The following is a 20,112-nucleotide window of genomic DNA, read 5'->3' as shown; positions in this document are numbered from 1 at the left end:
TGTCTATTACTGAAAAATGAACTGGTGCTGACACCAATAGCATTTGCTCTATTACAGGAGCTGGTAAAACCCAGGAAAAGATAACTTGCTTTTGGTGACCTTCAATGTTTATACAACAGAGAATAGCTGCGACAAAAAAAGAACAACATTTTAGGCTATTCATAAAGTGAGATTTATAAACTTTAGAAAAAAAATTGACCTTTCTGGATTATACATACCAACTCAATTGTTACTCTAAAGCTATCTGCAGAGAAAGGAAAACCCTGACTTTTGGCTATCATGGAAAACCAGAAATCTGCAGAAAGAATATATCAAGAAAAAACAAATACTTTCCAGAAGGAGATCTATGCTATGTTGCAACAAATCCAAACAACAATGATCTCAAACCACGAGGAAATTAAAAATAACTTTGAAAATATAAATGAACAAATCTCCAATATAACTTTACAACACAAAAATTCTCCAAAAATAAAAATAGAGAGTGAGCAGAAAAAACAGACAATTGAATATGAGACAAAAGAGAGATTTTAAGATGGATCTTAACAATAAAAGGAAGTATGACTTAACCCAGATGGAAAAAAACTTACAGGAAATATTGGACATGGAAAAGATAACTTATACTCTAAGATTACAAAATAAGTTTGAGGACAAGAAACAAGATTGACAAAATGGATTCTACCAGGAGAACTCCGAGAACTTGAGAGACAAAAAATGATAAATAAAATCAAGAAAGAAAGAAAGAAAGAAAGAAAGAAAGAAAGAAAGAAAGAAAGAAAGAAAGGAAAAGATGAATATGAAGGGGCGAAACCTTCCTATAAAAACAGCTTATCTGTTTTGTCTTTTGTACCTGCAACAACACTTACAAGATAATGGGAGGATTCTTTGATTCAGCAAAGCATATTGATCAGGAAAGATTTTTGGCAAAAAAAAAAAAAAAGGCTAAAGTGAGAATTAAGAAATTAGATGATAGGATTTGCCAGAGGGAATATTTAAAAATTATAAATATCTGTTTGAATATGGTTAAAGAAATAAAAAGATTTTGGATATAAATGAAGATTAGTTTAAGAGGGATGAACCCTACAAGTAATATAGTATTCTTTCTTTCTTTTTTTCTTTCTGCTTTGTTTTTTGACATGAGAAATATAAAAATGTTGGGATGGTTTATATAAAAGAAATGTCTTCTTTGTTTTTTTCTTTCTTTCTTTTTTAAGATACGAGAAATGTAAAAGTGTTGAGATGGCTTGTATGAAAAAAAAACACTTAAATATAACTAATTTTGAGAAAATCTTAACCAGTAAGAATGCTTTGAATATTGTGGGGAAAATAAATTTAAATAAGAATTTTGTAAACAGGATCTATGACGAGACAATCAAGATGATCAATTAGAAAAGAAGCTTTATATTGATGTGGTTATTATTTTCTGAAAATGTCTAATTTAATTGTCTCTTATTCAAATAATAAGAAATTTAAGGTTGGCAAAAGACAATATTATTGGAAGAAGAGAAAATCAAGCAAAGCCATTACATGGACTATAGAATTATAGAAATTAATTGTTGTTGATTGTTTTTTAAATACTAACCCAGACAGCAAGCTGTTTACCAAATATTAAGGTCATTACGTTAAAAATCAATAAAACATATTTTTTTAAAAAAGGAAGTGTGTGATGAAAAAAGAAAAAAAAGCTGATGGAGACATATAAAGAATGATGGCTATGATTTTAGTTTAATATTGTACTAACTTGTATCTTGGTTTTCTCTGCTGTGGGTGGCAAAAATTTTCTGACCCTGACTAAAAGTGGAAGCCAAGATGGATGAACAGAGTATTAGAGATATTCTTGAAAGGTCTTTAAACAAAATTTGCCAATTTGTTGACCAGCTGTGCTCTAAGTATGATAAAAAAAATCCTCTCAAATTACTGAGATGCAAACATGTGGAGCATGCTATGATACTACCAAGACAATTTCACAAATAGCTGTAACTTCACAAGTAGTTGAAAAGGCAGAAAATGCAGAGCAGAGCATTACAGTTTTGGAAGAACCTGATACTAACTTTTACTATTATGGTGTATAAAACTCGCAACACAAGTGAAAGAGGAGCACCAAGAAAAAAGACAAATTTGGGATTTCTCTTTAAGGACATTAACAAGGCTGAGGATTATGGTATAAATATAAAGCTCGCAACACAACTGAAAGAAGAACGCCGAGAAAAAAGACAAATTTGGGACTTTCTCTTTAAGGACATTAACAAGACTAAGGATTCTATGATAAAAAGAAATTCCCAGGTAAAACTTTGAGACAAGAAAAAGATTTTATTCTATGAAGATAAGCAGGAAGGAGCGACCTAAATTTAATGAGACAACTGGAACCAGGATGGATTTTTTTTTGTACAAATGAGAAATTGAAAGAAAAGTTCAATTCAAAATTTGAAAATGTAATCTTTTAAATATATATATGTACAGTGGGGCAAAAAAGTATTTAGTCAGCCACCAATTGTGCAAGTTCTCCCACTTAAAAAGATGAGAGAGGCCTGTAATTGTCATCATAGGTAGACCTCAACTATGAGAGACAAAATGAGAAAACAAATGCAGACAATCACATTGTCTGATTTGGAAAGAATTTATTTGCAAATTATGGTGGAAAATAAGTATTTGGTCACCTACAAACAAGCAAGATTTCTGGCTTTCACAGACCTGTAACTTCTTCATTAAGAGGCTCCTCTGTCCTCCACTCATTACCTGTATTAATGGCACCTATTTGAACTTGTTATCAGTATAAAAGACACCTGTCCACAACCTCAAACAGTCACACTCCAAACTCCACTATGGTGAAGACCAAAGAGCTGTCAAAGGACACCAGAAACAAAATTGTAGACCTGCACCAGGCTGAGAAGACTGAATCTGCAATAGTCAAGCAGCTTGGTGTGAGGAAATCAATTGTGGGAGCAATAATTAGAAAATGGAAGACATACAAGACCACTGATAATCTTCCTTGATCTAGGGCTCCACACAAGATCTCACCCCGTGGGGTCAACATGATCACAAGAGCGGTGAGTAAAAATCCCAGAACCACATGGAAGGACCTAGTGAATGACCTGCAGAGAGCTGGGACCAACGTAACAAAGGCAACCATCAGTAACACACTACGCCACCAGGGACTCAGATCATGCAGTGCCAGACGTGTCCCCCTGCTTAAGCCAGTACATGTCCGGACCCGTCTGAAGTTTGCTAGAGAGCATTTGGATGATCCAGAAGAGGATTGGGAGAATGTCCTATGGTCAGATGAAACCAAAGTAGAACTGTTTGGTAGAAATACAACTTGTCATGTTTGGAGGAGAGAGAATGCTGAGTTGCATCCAAAGAACATCATACCTACTGTGAAGCATGGGGCTGGCAACATCATGCTTTGGGGCTGTTTCTCTGCAAAGGGACCAGGACGACTGATCCGTGTACAGGAAAGAATGAATGGGGCCATGTATCATGAGATTTTGAGTGCAAACCTCCTTCCATCAGCAAGGGCATTGAAGATGAAATGTGGCTGGGTCTTTCAGCATGACAATGATCCCAAACACACCGCCCGGGCAATGAAGGAGTGGCTTCATAAGAAGCATTTCAAGGTCCTGGAGTGGCCTAGCCAGTCTCCAGATCTCAACCCCATAGAAAACCTTTGGAGGGAGTTGAAAGTCCGTGTTGCGCAGCGACAGCCCCAAAACATCACTGCTCTAGAGGAGATCTACATGGAGGAATGGGCCAACATACCAGCAACAGTGTGTGCCAATCTTGTGAAGACTTACAGAAAACGTTTGACCTCTGTCATTGCCAACAAAGGATATATAACAAAGTATTGAGATGAACTTTTGATATTGACCAAATATTTATTTTCCACCATAATTTGCAAATAAATTCTTTCCAAATCAGAAAATGTGATTGTCTGGATTTGTTTTCTCATTTTGTCTCTCATAGTTGAGGTCTACCTATGATGACAATTACAGGCCTCTCTCATCTTTTTAAGTGGGAGAACTTGCACAATTGGTGGCTGACTAAATACTTTTTTGCCCCACTGTATATATAGTATAATCCCTAATTATACTAAAAATGCGAATCCTGGGTAAATCCATATAATAGAAATAAAATAGTCTGAGCACCAAGATAATATTAAAACAAAAACTGTTTAATACAAAAGCTAAATCTAAGCTTTCGTCAGCCAACACTGCCGACATCATGCTAATGCTTGTGCTCTGATGATGTTGACAGTGTTGGCCGACAAAAGCTTAGCTTTAGCTTTTGTATTAAACAGTTTTTGTTTTAATATTATCCTGGTGCTCGGACTATTTTATTTCTATTACACACACACACACACACACACACACACACACACACACAAACACACACACACGCACAGTGCTTTTTTGTAAAAAAAAAAAAAAGGTGCCAGAACTCACACACGTTATACAACCTGCCTTGCCTACCCTACAAGGTTCCATCCAAAACATTGAAAATTTGTGGCTGATAAAGAGTTAGTGGGAGACTAGTATAGCTATTTCAGGCTCAATAGCTACACTAGTCTCCCACTAACTCTTTGCCAGCCACAAATTTTGAATTTATAGTGTTCACAGTATGTGAGGTCTGCCTGCAAAACATGCTCCTAGATTGGAGCGAAACGCAGAACAGACTGATTTATATTTGGTAGACCGGGTGCCTCACCCAACAGATAAGAAACATATACATATACATATACATACATACATACACACACACACACACACACACACACACACACACACACACATATATATATATATATATATAACTTTTAAGTAACTTTTAAAGTAGGCAAATGTTATTGAAAATCTATTTGAGAGTATTCAAATTAAGAGAATTGGATCTAGGGTGGATATATATATATATTGCTGAAGTAATTTTTAAAGTATGTAAACTGTTTTTGAAATATATTTGAGACTACTTGGGTTAAGAGAAAGCTAAAGAAAATGATGTACTAGTTTAAAGAGAACTTTGTGTTCTAAAAATGATGTTTATAAAAGGAAGAAAAAAATACTATTCTATAAGGATAGTTTGGAGGGTGGGAGCTAAATTCAATAATGAAATTCAAAGCCTGTATGTTAAGAAGCTAAAGGGAAAAAAGTATTAGAAAGTTTTGATTTTAGAAAAGTACTTAAAGAAAGTTTAGCATTTTTCTTTTTTTAAAAAAGGGGTGGTGCTGGGAAAAAAAAGTACTTTTCCCAGTAAGGTCAAAGAATTTGAGAAAGTATCATTAACTTTGTTAATAGAAATGCTGATAGTTTACAAAGATTAGTAGGGGCAAATAGAAACATATACTATTTCCACAGCAAGTTAAAGCAGGAATGGTTAAATTGATCATTCTATTTAAAGAGGAGAATATACTTGAATATGTTTTTCATTTGGATACCATTTCTGGATTTTGTACTTGTGATAAAAAAATATATTTTTGAATTTGGTTTTGTTAATTAGATGGATTTACTGTTATAGAAATTGCTAGCTATATAATAATGTGTAAAAACAAAAAGTTGAGGCTAGAGTGCTAAAAAGAGTCAGAAGTCAACACCTTTTTTTTCTTTTCCCTTGTATCTTACACCTTCTCTTCCCCTTTCCTTTTCCCTCCCTTAATCCCCTATTTCTATTTTTCTTTGTATTTTATTTTTTATATGTTAACTAAAAAAATTATATAAAAAAGACAGAACTACAGCTCTCTAGGAAAGATTTTATTTATACTCCACCTATTTCTTGTTGGACTCTTCTGGGGATGCCAGAGATGGTTTTTCTCCTTCTCAGTTTCCGTCTTCGCTGCAGTACGGATTGGGAGTGAACAAGGGAGCAGCGTATACTAGCTTCTCGGTCAAAACCAACTCCTACAATCCATAAATAGTTGACATTAGCTTTTAGAAACAATAAACAATGGCTTTGACTGAAAGACCACATTGGGTCAAATAAACTTTTCAGATTATGCCTGAAAATAAATACAAGGCAGATTTTACAATTCTAAAAAAAAATATTGCATACTACAGCTAATCCCATTCACAAAAGAGAGAAGGAAGTGAAAGAAATGAGAGGAAGTTAGCTACTCTCCTTGTAAGGACTATTTACCAAAATGTTTTTCAAGATTGTTATGTTCTAGTGGCCCTGAGGTATGTAAAATGAAAATTAGGATTCAGGAAGATGAACAAAAAATTTTCAGCTGTAAATTACTAAAAAAAAAAAAAAAAAAAAAAGGAAAAAAAAGAAAGATTCTATGCATTGCTGGTATGTTGTAGGGAGGTTAATATACTATGACAAATCCAAATGTTTTTGGATTTCCATATGTCAATCCATATAAAATATCATTCAGATTGATGTCATAGTTGTATCTTTTGGCACTGATTTCTTGGTACAGAAAAAGAGCCAACCAATTAGCAATTTTTTTGCCTCCAACTGGCAGAGTTTACTACAGCTCCAGGCAGGATTTATTTGCCACTTAATTTTTAGATCTGGAAATGGTTGAAACTGAAGATCGAACTATCTGACTGCAAAACCCATGATGTTCATTTTCAACTGAATGCTTCTCCTCTCATTGATAATATGAACAGAGTCTTGCTTCCATTTGTTCATAAACTTGGCAATACTATTTTCTAAACAAATACATCATAGTCTTTTCTCAACGCTAAAAAACTGGTGTGATTTGAAAGAGCAGTATATGAAGAAAAATAGGGTTAAAAAAGAATAAAACTCCCTCCGTTTCTAATCCAAAAATGTATACTCTCAGTATCTGTCAAGGGTACTAACTAGGTAGACTGGGTGCCATTGTGCAATACTGTATTTCGTCTATTCTGAACTGTTTTTTAATTAGCTATCAATTTTTCCTTTTAACTGTAACCTGCCAGGAATTATGTGTTGGGGACTGGGAGGCGAGAAGTACAAAATGTGCACATGTATCATGACTTATGATACAAATACATAATGATGGGACTTGCATTACAATATCATTGCACACATCATTTCATATTATCATTTTACAACATTGTGATTTACTGAGAATGCCACTGTTTTGGAGTCCAGAAGCACAGAAAATTCATAAATTTACTATTATACTGACACACACACAGTAATTATGACTGTAGGTTAATAATAATAGTTTAAGTTGTACAAGTATTCCCACTAAAACCTGATACATTAAAAAGATGTACCCGAAGCTGAAAAACATTTAATGCATTGTGTATTTACAAAGGGTAGGCTGAAGGAGAATACATAAAAGCATTGCAGATAATTCAATGTGGCATTTTCATCATGGGCAAAGCATTCAATGGGAACATACTTCATGAGCCTTCAAGCAGCCACATATGGTTTTGCTGCATATACTACCCTGATCAAAATGTTTTCTGGACATGGTCAAAAAAACCTGCTGTTTCTCTGTAAGTACTGTAGTTTCCCTTCAGTAATAAGAATTATTCAACCTAATTCCTAATATTGAATATAAGCCATGTTGATTTTGGCTTATAAATAATAATATACTTTACTAACTGTATAAAACCTGTACTAACATGTATAGCACTTTATTTTTTATTTTCTGCTTCCTTTATAAGTGAGTCTATCAGATCCATCTTCTGATTACAGAAGGAAATGTCATAGTGAGTCCAAGATTTCAGTCTCTAGATCAATGGAACAAATACTATAAGATACATCAAAGCAGATTTCCTTCTGGTTGGTTTAGGAATTTATTACTGTACTTTCTGTAGCATTGTATAGCCAAAATGCCACACTTGATAAATTTGTAAATTTTGTAAATTTGGATTGGCTGCCCATGTAGCCATTTTGCATCACTGGGACTGTCATTCATATAGCTCTTGATGTGGTTCATTTTCTTACTGAGTGGGTATGACAGGACTGGCCAAAGGTTATTTAGCATGATTTCTTAAAATATATGGAAGTGTGAAGTTACCTTGGGAACTTCATTTAAAGGACCACCCTATCCACTGTATGTGGAATGTCTATAAATCACTTCTCATTCGCTCTCCTATTCTTCTGAATAATGATTCCAGAAATGTATCTGCCACGTTGATGTTTTAATTGGGACATCCCTTATGGGCTTCAGTGATGGATCTGTTATTACCCACAGCATCAAGCAGACAGGGAATCAATTTATAGTGGGTGATGGTGATAACAACAATAAATAGGGAGCTCCTTCATTTACAAAGACCTTGGTTAAGACTTTGATATACTTGAAATTGATATATATCGAGCTTCCAGAGGTTGCTTTGATACTTTGAGTAGTTCATCCAGGAGAAGCAAAGTGGCTCTTCAAATTATTTTCATAGGTCTAGTGATAACCACTAGTGATAACCACTTGAAAAACCTAATACCTCTTTTTTAAAAAAGCATTGGTATGCTTTGGTATGCTCTTTGTTCTTGGCAGACAACTGAGGAATCTTTATGCCACTAGTTCTTATCAGTGTATACATTAAGCAGTGTATTAACTCTGATAGTGGTTATTTTTTATTTCTGCTTACTTTGTAGTGACATTATTATTATTTTATTGTGTAATGATGTGTAAACTTTCATGAGTTCTTAGAGGCAATACTGTGTACAGATAACTTTTTGAGATCTAAATGAATAGATTAGTCTACTCTTCATGTCAGCTTTATTTTTGGTGTAATCTATGGAATGAAGTGAGGAACCAATGAGCCAATACAGCTAATTTAGAAATATTACTAGTCATGGATTTTCATTCTGACTTCATATTGTATTGCAAATTCCTGTCTCTTTCTCTCTTTTTATGTATCATGTATAATAGACAGAAAGAAGATTTCTATATATTATATGCAGATACTGCATTCTGATAAGTGAAGGGATTTTTAAAATAAATTGTACACATCAATTAGAATATTATTCCTACACTCTTGGCCTTGGAGCATTATGGAAGGCATTGAAGCAAATATTAAAATGCTATTAATTTGCTGCAGCACTTATGATTCATAACATACACTGTTGGTCAGAAATGTTGCACTGTTTTATTCCAGCACATAACAAACATGAGTATCACGTAGTATAAAAGGATACTGAATTTAACTATGCCTTTCTAATACAATTATATCAGCATCAATGTCCACGGATAATCACAATATAGAAATTTAATGAGAAGTTTTTCTCATTGAATGTAATGGGGCTAATTCCCATCTTAATAGATACCAAAGTTATCAAAGACTTTTTTCAGAAATCTTACATATACCCTCCTATCCTTTTGTAAGGGCCTAAAGTTGTGGCTCTGCTAGATGGCTTGGGGCCCCAATGGGGGAACAGCACAATGGAGATGGTTGATTAACAACAGATCCTACCTCCCCCCATTCCGTCCCTACCACTTGTCCTTAAATTTTAATGTTTGGTTTTAATTTATGTTTTTATGTGTATGTATGTGTATAATGTATATGTATAGATACCTTATGACTGTAAGCTGCCCAGAGTTACCCTATGCTAAGATGGGATGGGGGGCAATAAAATTTATAAATAAATACATTTGCTATTTGTAAAATCCTATATTTAGAGAAATATTTACTGCAATAAAATAAGCTATTAAAACACCTTCAAATCAACCACCACAACAAAAGGACAAAAGATTTGTACCAGTGACATTGATGGGGATAATACAAGAGGAAATCACTTGGGCATCCTGTTTCATTTTCTCCTCTGGAGTTGGGAGAGGTAGTGCTTTGCTCCAATTTGTTTGTTTATCCAGTGTAGAAGGTATATTATTTACTGGATTTTTCAGCCTCTGCCCTGACATGACATCTGTATCTTCTTCCTCAGAAAGGTGGTGGGACTGTAAATAAATACAATCAAAACTAGCATCCATGCACAAACAACAAAATAGTAAGATTTGGAAGTTAAAAAAAAAAAAAAAGGAAGAAAGTACCTTGGAACTTGTAAGAACTTTCTTTCAATGGCTACATAGCAGATACAGTGAAATATCTCATCTATTGAAAACACTTAGGCTTATCAGCCCTTAAGATGTATGAATCTCTGTTACCCCCCCCCCCACCCCCAATCATTGTTGTCTCATTTAGGGAAGAAGAAAATTGTAATACAATGCATCTGGAATGCAGTAGCTCATGGAAAGTTAATTTAGGAATTAAAAATTAACACAGAATTGAAAGTAAACATTTCAAATCATGTATACTTAGCAGAAATGTGGGCTATCTGTATGATCCATGCCATTTCTGCAGATGTATGTAAGTTTGAATGTATTCATTCTGTTAAAAATATACATTAACAAGTAATCATGTCATGTTGTTTGCATGTAGACTTAGAAATGAACAATTTACATGTGGTTGACAACCTGCAGCATTGATTTCAGTAGAACTTTAGCACAGCCTTATGAATTGATCTCATGTTTTGTATATTTTGAAAGAAATACATATTTTGTTATTTTAAAATATCTGATTTTTGTTGTTAGTAGCTGCTGTGGAATACAAACCTGATTCATTTGATTAATTTACTGTTCATAATTCAGTGTTAAATCAGAAAATGGGGCTTTGGTCACCAAATTAAGTATATCATGTGAACACAGCCATCTAATAATAAATACTGGATATCAAAAGAAAAATTGAAAAGTAAAGTTTGAACCAGGACCTTTAGAATATCTAACAGCCAGATGTAATTCAGAACACATAATTTAAACAAGGGACAAAAGATAAAGAAGAACTAAGAGAGACCAACTATAAGTAGAATTTGAAAGAAAGAAAGAAAGAAAGAAAGAAAGAAAGAAAGAAAGAGAAAGAAAGAAAGAAAAGGAAGGAAGGAGGGAAGGAAGGAAGGAAGGAAGGAAGAAAGAAAGAAAGAAAGAAAGAAAGAAAGAAAGAAAGAAAGAAAGAAAAAAGAAAGAAAAAAGAAAGAAAGAAAGAAAGAAAAAAGGAAGGCAGGACTGTTATGCTTTGTTGTTTTACTATGTGAGAGTAAAAAGTTAGGACAATCTAGACAATACCTAGAGAACTAAAAAATGACAGTTTCTTTCAATGATAAATATACCTTTTCCCATTTTTTAAAGTGCATATTTTTCATTTAATCTATCATGATACTCTATAGATTAGAAGAAACCATCCTGAAGTCTGTATATTATCTAAATTCAGTTTTTAGCTTCAGTTCTGATGACTTCTTGATATTTTGTCCTTTTGTTTATTCAGAAGCATTTCATTCTTTTAGTTAAAAAATGCAAAGATTAAATCTTGTCCCTTTAAGTTTGTTAAAGCATTTAAATATTTTTATTTTTTATAACGAGACCCACATTCAAATTAACTTTAGTTTATTTTTGTCAGAAATGTCCTGCTTAACATTCCTGCTGAAGGCACAAAATAGACTTACAATCATTCTTAACCCCCAACGTCTAAACTGAAGGCTGCACTTCACAGTGTTTATCCAAGTTACATCAAGCTGCTTTCTTACCTTGTCAGAAATGCCTGTAATATTATACACAAAAATGTAAAAGGGACCCGTGTTCTTGGAAGATATTTCTGTCCATCTCTAGGTTAGGAAAACATTGCCATTTTCTTTTCAGCTTTTGTGCTGTTCCTAGCAGCCATGAATAGTTCATATAAACTACAAGCACAAAAGATTTTGTTTCCTAGGTAACCTCTGAGCTAAAAAGTTGGTGCATGCAAAAAAAGAGGGAGCATATAGCCTGCATTAGCTTGCATTTTGTGACCAATACTTTCCCTGCATAACAATGTCTTTTGGACAAAGAAAGTGAAGTGACCTGACCACAATCTCTGACTGTCTGCCAGGGTTACTCTTCAGCAAACAATAGCAGTGATAACAGTCCTTTGACTAGGTCCATGCTATGGCTTTAACATCATTGCCATCTATTTTTTTCCAGCTACATACAAATTTAGTTCAGGCATTTAAAACTGATCGACAAAAGGAAACTTGCTCATGGTCTATTAAATATAATAAAATCTAACACCATATTAGCATGGAGGATGAAAAAAAGTTGATGTTCTTGTTGATAAGAGCACGAAATAGACAACAAAGTTAGTCAGCCAAAAAAGCAGCAAAGAAAGATTAGGGAGTGAAAGGGACAGATTGTATGAGGAGGTTTTATTCATTTATCTTCCAATACCTTTTTACTCCATGGGGTCATGTGGCAACACTCAGTAGGGGAAGACGAGCGGGTTCTATAAAACTATAAATATGAAATGTGGAGGGAGAGGGAAATGATTAAAATTTAACACATACAACAAATATTTCTGTGCTTTTTGATCAAAGTACATCTGAAATGCATGCTGTAGCATTAAAAAAAAATTTCTTCATAAGAAATAAACAATATAAATCTATAACGTTTTTGTCATGAGAACCTGTTTATTAACTATAATATGCTATTTAATTTCTGTATATTTAGACAGAGTAGTTAGCTACATGAGGGATGTTAATGAGCATAACAATAATCATGTGTGTAGATTTTTTCCACACAAGCTGTTTGATAGTTGACAATACCATCCTTATATCAGGAAACCATTCACTAATTGTTTAATTCAATTTCCCCTGGTTTCAGGGTTTTAGATCACACTATATAGCCGTGGTGGTGAATCTATGGCACACATGCCACAGGTGGCATGCAGAGCCCTCTCTGTGGGCACGCGCACCATCGCCCCAGTCCTAGGCCTTCAGGCCCATCCATGAGCAACCTGCATCAATACTTATGCAGGGTAAGGTTGCCGTGCCCGCGCCCACCTCCCCCAAGTGTTTTTTTTATTAACCTGCCTTTCAGCTGCATTCTGTTTCTTCATTCGTTTCTCAGCCTTCACCGCGTGTTTGTAGGACTATCGGTTAAAAAAAAAAAAGTTCCATCAGACTTTCTAACTTCTTGTGAGATCTCCAGAAGTTAGAAAGTCTGATGGAACTTTTTTTTTACCCATAGTCCCACAAATACACAGCAAAGGCTGAGAAGCAAACAGAGAAATGGAATGCAGCTGAAAGGCAGGGGGAGGTGAGGGCATCTGGGCGGGCGCAGCAATCTTACCCTGCTTGGTGGTGGGGTGTGTGCCCTTCCCATGCCAGACCAGGACACCTGCAGCCCCAAGGGTGCTCCTCCTCCTCCTCTTATCACGCGTCGCCCCCCCCACACCTTCAGCGAGCGGCGCAGGAAGTGTTAATAGTGGGCATGGGGGCCCCGGGAGAAGATGCGCAAAGCAGGCAGAGGGGAGGCTTTGCAGAGTACGAGTGCCGCTCCTCACCTCCTTCCCACTGCCACCGCCACTACTGCTTTTGCCAAAGCGACCCAGCCATCGCCGCCACCGCAGTCCCGCCCGGCTCTGCTGCTGCCATGCCGCTGCCCTGCTCCAGCCCCAGGCAGCACCTCTGCCCTTTGTGGCTGCCCCACTTGCGCCCACTCTGAGCCCGCAATTGGCCTCTGCACTGCCGCTGCCACTGCAGTTCCAGCCCAGCCCAGCCCCAGCCAGCTATCTGCAGCCTTTCAGCCACATTGTGCCGAAACTGGCTGTTTGCCGGCTCCTGCCCAATTGAAACAATCCGGGTGGCAGTAAGAAACTGGTATACCGGTTCTTTACCTCTGCCCATCTTGTTCTGCAGCCTCATGGCAGCAGCATTGGGTGTGACGTGCGAAGCTACAAATGGCCACAGCCGGAGGCAAACAGCCATGTCGCGCTGAAACCAGCTGTTTGCCGCCTCCTGCCCAGTGCCGCTGCCATAAGGCTGCGGAACAAGCCAGGCAGCAGTAAGAAACCGGTATACCGGTTCTTTACCTCCACCTGGCTTGTTCCGCGGTCTCATGGTAGCCGCATTAGATGTGATGTGCGAGCCAGCAAACAGTCATGTCGCACTGAAACCGAGGGGTTGGCAGGCTGTGGCTGCTGATGGACACAGTTGGCCCCCATGCGCTCGCTGTATGCAGGGGCCGATGGTGTCAGGCAACAGCTACCCCGGCTCCTGCCTCACCTTGCCTTGCCCTGCGGCAATGGCACCTCTGTCCTGCCCCCTGCCTCGCCTCACCTCACCCCGCATGATAAGCCTCCTGCCCACCATCCCACCCAACAGAGTCCCCCTGGATCTCCCCCAACCCTGCCTGGCCCTCACAGGGGTCCCTCCCCACGAGCAACATCAAGTTGGCCATGCCCACCCCGGCCACATCCACCCAGTCTGCCGTGACCACCGCAGCCATCCCCACCCAATGGGTCATGCCCACTCAATGGGCCACACCCACCCAATGGGCAATGCCCACCGGGCACTTGACAATACATTAGTGGGTTTTGGGTTGCAGTTTGGGCACTCGGTCTCTAAAAGGTTCACCATCCCTGCTATATAGTTAAACAATGGAAATGGGTATGGGGAGTATCAGATCGGTAACTTTTGCCTATTAATCTCAAGTAATCTAGTCATGGAATTTCTGATGAAATGGAACCATGTATAATTTATAAAAGCTAGTTAACCCACTGCAGCATTAAAACAACTTTTAATTTTTCTTCATAATGTTGCCCTTATTATTTTACATATTGTATGTACATTATTTATGAAACTGATTGCTGTTAGCTGATATAGAAATATCAATAACATTGTCTATGTGACTTAATATTGAAATTGGCCACGATGGCTGAGAATGATGGGAGTGATCATCAAATATTTGGAGGGCACCAATTTAGAGAAAGAAGAAGAAACAATCCATGAGCTGCAAAACAGAATACACTCTCAGCATAAAAGATGGTTTCAGAAGAGAAAATCTCCTCTTTCCCCGTGTAAATATCTCAGTCACATGATGCAAAGCAAAGCCCCATGGAACCTCACTACCACCTCTATTCTTGTAAATCAGGGGTGTCAAACTGGTGGCTCATGGGATGGATGCGTCACATGCAGGCCACACCCAGTCCGGCTCCGCAAAGGCAAAAAATGTCACATCACGATATTTCATGTGATGCGATCAAGTTTGACACCTGTGTTGTAGATACTTGAAAATTTTGGATGACCCAAGTCAGCAAGTTAAAGTCCAAACATCTTCAGGTTGTTAAGGTTGAGAAACATTGACCTAGAGCAGGGGTAGGCAACCCAAAACACTCATAGAGCCACTTGCACCGACAACAAAACACTGGGAGCCGCAAAACCCTTCTGATATCTAAAATGAAGTTAACACTGCATATATCCTTTTTTCCTTTATTATAGGTGTGTGTATGTGTGTGTATGTGTGTGTGTATACTATATATGATATATATGTCATAAACGTAAAAAAGGATATATGCAGTGTTATCTTCATTTTAGATGTCAAAAGGGTGTCTCTCTCTGTCTCTCTCTCCCTCCCTCTCCCTCTTTCTGCCCTTGGTCTGCCAGTCCTCTTCCCCCACTCAGTGTGTGTGTGTGTGTGTGTGTGAGAGAGAGAGAGAGAGAGAGAGGCACTTGCGCTTCCCCCCTCTTTCTTTCTCTCTCTTCCTCTCTCCCTCCCTCCCTCTTTCTCTTTCCTCTCTCTCTCTCTCTTTCCTCTCCCCCCTCTCTCTCTTTCTCTCCCTCTTTCTCTCCCTCTCTCTTTCTTTCCCTCCCCTCTCTCACCCTCTCTCCGATCTTCTGCTAACCTGGCAAGCTGGCTTCAAGCTGTTCTCCAACAGGCTGGCTCTCTCCTGCCCTTCTTGCTTCTTGCTTCCTGCAGAGATGCAGCAAAGGGAGGAGCCCTGCCCAATAAGCTTGTCAGCTCGTGGAACAGGGTGATGCCACTCACTTTTTTACACACACACACACACACACACACACACACACACACACACAGAGAGAGAGAGAGAGAGAGAGAGAGAGAGAGAGAGAGAGAGAGAGAGAGAGAATCGCAAGTGCATCTCTCTGTCTCTCTCTGCAAATGCCGCAGGAGCCGCAGGAGAAGACTCAAAGAGCCGCACGCGGCTCCGGAGCCGCAGGTTGCCTACCTATGACCTAGAGTAACAAGGCCACTTACTTTCAGTGAATTTTTATATAACTTGAAATGTAATAAAAACAGCCTTTTCTAACATGGTGCCTTGTGTCTGTATCACTACTACAATTTTTCTTTTACCATATTTGGTGTGAATTTGACTTCTGAGAGTTGTAGTACCCCCACTTGAAGGATTATAGTTTAGAAGAAGCTAATTAATCATTCAATAAAAGAAGACTATTTGATGGCATCTTCTCTAGTTAATACACCAGCACAGTGGTTCTCAACCTGTGGGTTGGGACCCCATTTGGGGTTGAACGACCATTTCACGGGGGTCGCCAAACAACACAGTCCGCCATTTTTTCCCCCTTTTTCTTAGCTGTGCTACTCCCTTTTATTCTATTGGCTTTTGAAAGCCAATAGAATAGACTCTCTTGAATAGAGTCTAATTCTATTGGCTTTCAAAAGCCAATAGGAATTGTCCAGGCTGTCTCTTCCCTGCTGAGCCCGCCAAAAGTCCCATTCTGCAAACGGTGCTGCACCAGTTGAGTAGTCCTCGACTTACGACTGGTTGAGTACTCCTTGACTTACGACCGGTTAGGGGTCGCGGCATTAAAAATGTTGAGAACCACTGCACCTGCATGACTATTTTGCAATAGAACTCCTCATGTTATTGCTTTATTGACAATTATTGTCACACTTAAATGCCTATATCCTGGCATAGGCTCCTTCTGACTTACACAAATGATTACTCATTTGTTAAAAATTGTCTTGTATTTAAATTTAGAATTTATAATGAGGCCAAGAAAAAGAGTAAACATTTTTTTTAAAAAGTGTGGGTTGATTAAAAAAAACAACATAACAGCAGGAAATTGAGGTAAGGAAATGAACAATTATTCACTTTGTAATCTACTGATAATTAGGCTTCACCTTTATGTCTTTAATAACAATGTAACAGAGGCTTGGCAGATGCTGTTTCTCTCGGCATCACCTGGCAATTTTTTCCCCGTCAGTTGCATTGAGAAGATGAGGAAGAACTTACTTTTAGCAAGTGATGGTCCTTAGTCTCTTTTTTCTTCTTAGTGTGAATCACAGGAAAAGACGGAAATGGGGGAGCTACCACAGTGTGGCTCACAGTTTTTTGTTCTCGGTTATTACCCTGATTTCGGTGCTCTGTAAGAAAGACCATTGTTCAGCAAGATATATTGTACATTTAAAAATAGGCTCCTGGCAGAAAATATGTAAACTTCAATCTAGATGCACTGCATGATAATTACACTTAGTGATGAATTACATGCAGTAACTATCTATGCATAGTTCTGTCAATATATTTTGACTTTCAGAATGATCATATTGTAAATGGCACAGTTAGGGAGAATGGAAAGCCTCTGAATGAACTCATGGCAAAAACACAGATATTTAATTGGAAGTTATCTTCTACATTATATATTTCAATGAAAAGTGGTGGAATTTTCTAAAAAAACCTGGTGCCTCACTGATAAAGCCAATTTTATGTGGTTAAGGTATCAGGCTAAAAAACTAGGAGACTGAGAGTTTTAGTCCCATTTGATCACAAAGCCAACTGGATGACCATGAGCCAGTCACTCTCTTTTAGCCCTAGGAGCCAGGCAATGGCAAATTACTTCTAAACAACATTGCCAAGAAAACTGCAAAGACTTGTCAGTCACCAGGAATTAAAAATGGACTCAATGGCACAAATGCTTGCTTATAAATACATTTCAGTGATAACTAATTTCACGCTATCTTTTTATTGGATACTATGATGAAACTAACATCTTTGAAAAATGCATGTATGAAAAAAACAAATTCTGTTTTCATTTGTTCTCTTTCATTCAGCATCTATCATCAATAAAACCCATATGGTAGGGAATGAAGATGCCATATTGTAACTTTGACTGTCCAGAGGTAAAAATTGTTCTACGATTGATGCAAAACATTTAAGGCAAACTTGAATGTAATTGTATTTTGAAAAACCATTTTATAATAAAGTACAGTAGAAGTATAATGTATACTTCTCATTACATATGACATTGTGTTTTGGAAACATATTAAAGTCCTGATCTTAATATATTTTTGTTTTACGTTCTTTATTTAAGGAACTATTTCCTGACCACAAGATGGCAGAAAAAGATAAAATTTATCTAAAACAGAATAGCTAACATCCAGAGAGCTCTGTTATAATTTTACTATCACTATAACAATATTTCCCCTTTTAGCTCTTTGCAATCCTATTAAAATAAGTCTCACCCTCTATTTGTTGTGAAATTATTTAATATATTATTTTAAAGCAATTACACATATTTAAAATATGCTGTTATTGTTCTGAAATGTTAGGAAGAGAACAGATTATTTATGCTAATATCTAAGGATGACATGTTTTAAGAATTCAAAAGTGGAACCTATCAACTATTCCTATCAAAAGGAATAAAATCTAAATCCATAGGTATATGTATACTATAAGGGGGGGGGACAATTTATGTACAATAGACCTTATCTTAATTTATTGCCTTAACAGATGGCAACAACTAAGCAAGCTTACTTTGAAAAGTGTTAAACAGAGTTTAGGCCTGATGAATGCTGGGAGGAAAGACTGTCAGGAAATACCAAGATGTCGGCAAGATTGGGAAATTGAGAAAACAATGAACTTAAACAATGGCAAATTATTATATTGTTCGAAAATAACTACAGTGGATTCAGAAAGTATTCAGAACCCCTTCATTTTTATCCATTTTGTTATGCTGCAGCCTGATTCTACAGTTGTTGAAATTCATTTTTTCCTCATTAATCTACACTCAGTACCCCATAATGACAAAGTGAAAACAGAATTTTAAAAATGTCTGTAAATTTATTAAAAAGAAAACAACTGAAATATCACATTGGCATAAGTATTCAGAACCTTCACTCAGTACTTTGTTGAAGCACTTTTGGCAGCAATTACAACCTTGAGTCTTTTTGGATATGATGTGACAAGCTTTGCACACCTGGATTGGAGAAATTTCTGCCATTCTTCCTTGCAAATCCTCTCAAGCTCAATCAGGTTGGATGGCAACTGTTGGTGGACCCCATTTTCAGGTCCCTCCAGAGATGTTCAATAGGATTTAGGTCAGGGCTCTGGCTGGGCCATTCTAGGACATTCACAGAATTGTCCCTAAGCCACTCCTGTGTTGTCTTGGCTGTGTGCTTAGAAGCAATGTCATATTGGAAAGTAAAGTTTCAGCCCAGTCTGAGATCCTGAGTACTGTGGAACAGGTTTTCATTGATGCTATCCCTGTCCTTTGCTTCATTCAGCTTTCCCTCAATTCTGACCAGTCTCCCAGTCTGGTCTGGACAGGTGATGAGCGGTGCCTGGTTTCCTCCGGGCATAATGTTTAGAATTGAGGCCAAACAGTTCAATCTTGGTTTCATCAGACCAGAGAATCTTGTTCCTCACAGTCTGAGAGTCCTTCAGATGCTTCTTTTGCGAACTCCAAGTGAGCTTTCACTGAGGAGAGGTTTCGGGCTAGCCACTCTGCCATAAAGCCCAGATTGGTGGAGGACTGCCGTGATGATTGTCCTTCTAGAACTCTGTGCCATCTCCACACAGGATCTCTGGAGCTCACTCAGAGTGATCATCAGGTCCTTGGTCACCTCTTTTACTAAGGCCCTTCTCCCTCGATTGCTCAGTTTGATTGGGCAACCAGTTCTTGGAAGAGTCTGGTTGTGCCAAACTTCTTCCAACTGAGAACAATGGAGGCCATTGTGCTCTTAGGAACCTTCAGTATAACAGAAATTTTACTGTAGTCTTCCCCAGATCTATGCCTTGAAATAATCCTGTCTCTGAACTCTGCAGGCAGTTCCTTTGACCTCATGGCTTTTGCTCTGCTACAGCATGCATTGTCAGCTGTGAGACCTTCTATAGAGAGGTGTGTGCCTTTCCAAATCATGTCCAATCAATTTAATTTACCACAGTTCAACTCCAATCAAGATGTAGAAACATGTCAGCAATGATCAAGAGAAATGGGAGGCACTTGAGCTAAATTTCAAGTGTTGTTGCAAAGTGTCTGAATTCTTATGCCAATGTGATATTTCACATTTTTCTTTTTAATAAATTTACAGGCATTTCTAAAATTCTGTTTTCACTTTGTCATTATGGAGTACTGAGTATAGATTAATGAGAAAAAATTGAATTTCAACAACTGTAGAACCAGGCTGAACTTACA

At 37.5% G+C, this 20,112-nt stretch overlaps 1 protein-coding gene across 4 annotated transcripts in view; it reads right to left on the bottom strand.

Moving 5' to 3' along the window:
* The window catches only part of NHS (NHS actin remodeling regulator), a 348,337-nt gene that overhangs the window by 21,098 nt on the left and 307,127 nt on the right, over positions 1 to 20,112 (bottom strand). For 2 of the 4 annotated variants that reach the window (XM_039332103.1, XM_039332101.1), the window contains exons 3-6: positions 16,935 to 17,065; positions 12,113 to 12,175; positions 9,625 to 9,820; positions 5,751 to 5,882 (exon numbers count right to left, since the gene is read on the bottom strand). In XM_039332103.1, the coding sequence (XP_039188037.1) occupies positions 5,751 to 5,882; positions 9,625 to 9,820; positions 12,113 to 12,175; positions 16,935 to 17,065 (522 nt within the window). The other 2 variants (XM_039332102.1, XM_039332104.1) reach the window with 2 other exon arrangements.

Source organism: Crotalus tigris, unplaced genomic scaffold, assembly GCF_016545835.1.
Source record: "Crotalus tigris isolate CLP2741 ecotype Arizona unplaced genomic scaffold, ASM1654583v1 scf7180000024447.884657, whole genome shotgun sequence".
NCBI lineage: Eukaryota > Metazoa > Chordata > Lepidosauria > Squamata > Viperidae > Crotalus > Crotalus tigris.
The sequence above is the reverse complement of the archived record's forward strand: the minus strand, read 5'-3'. Positions and strand labels throughout refer to the sequence as shown.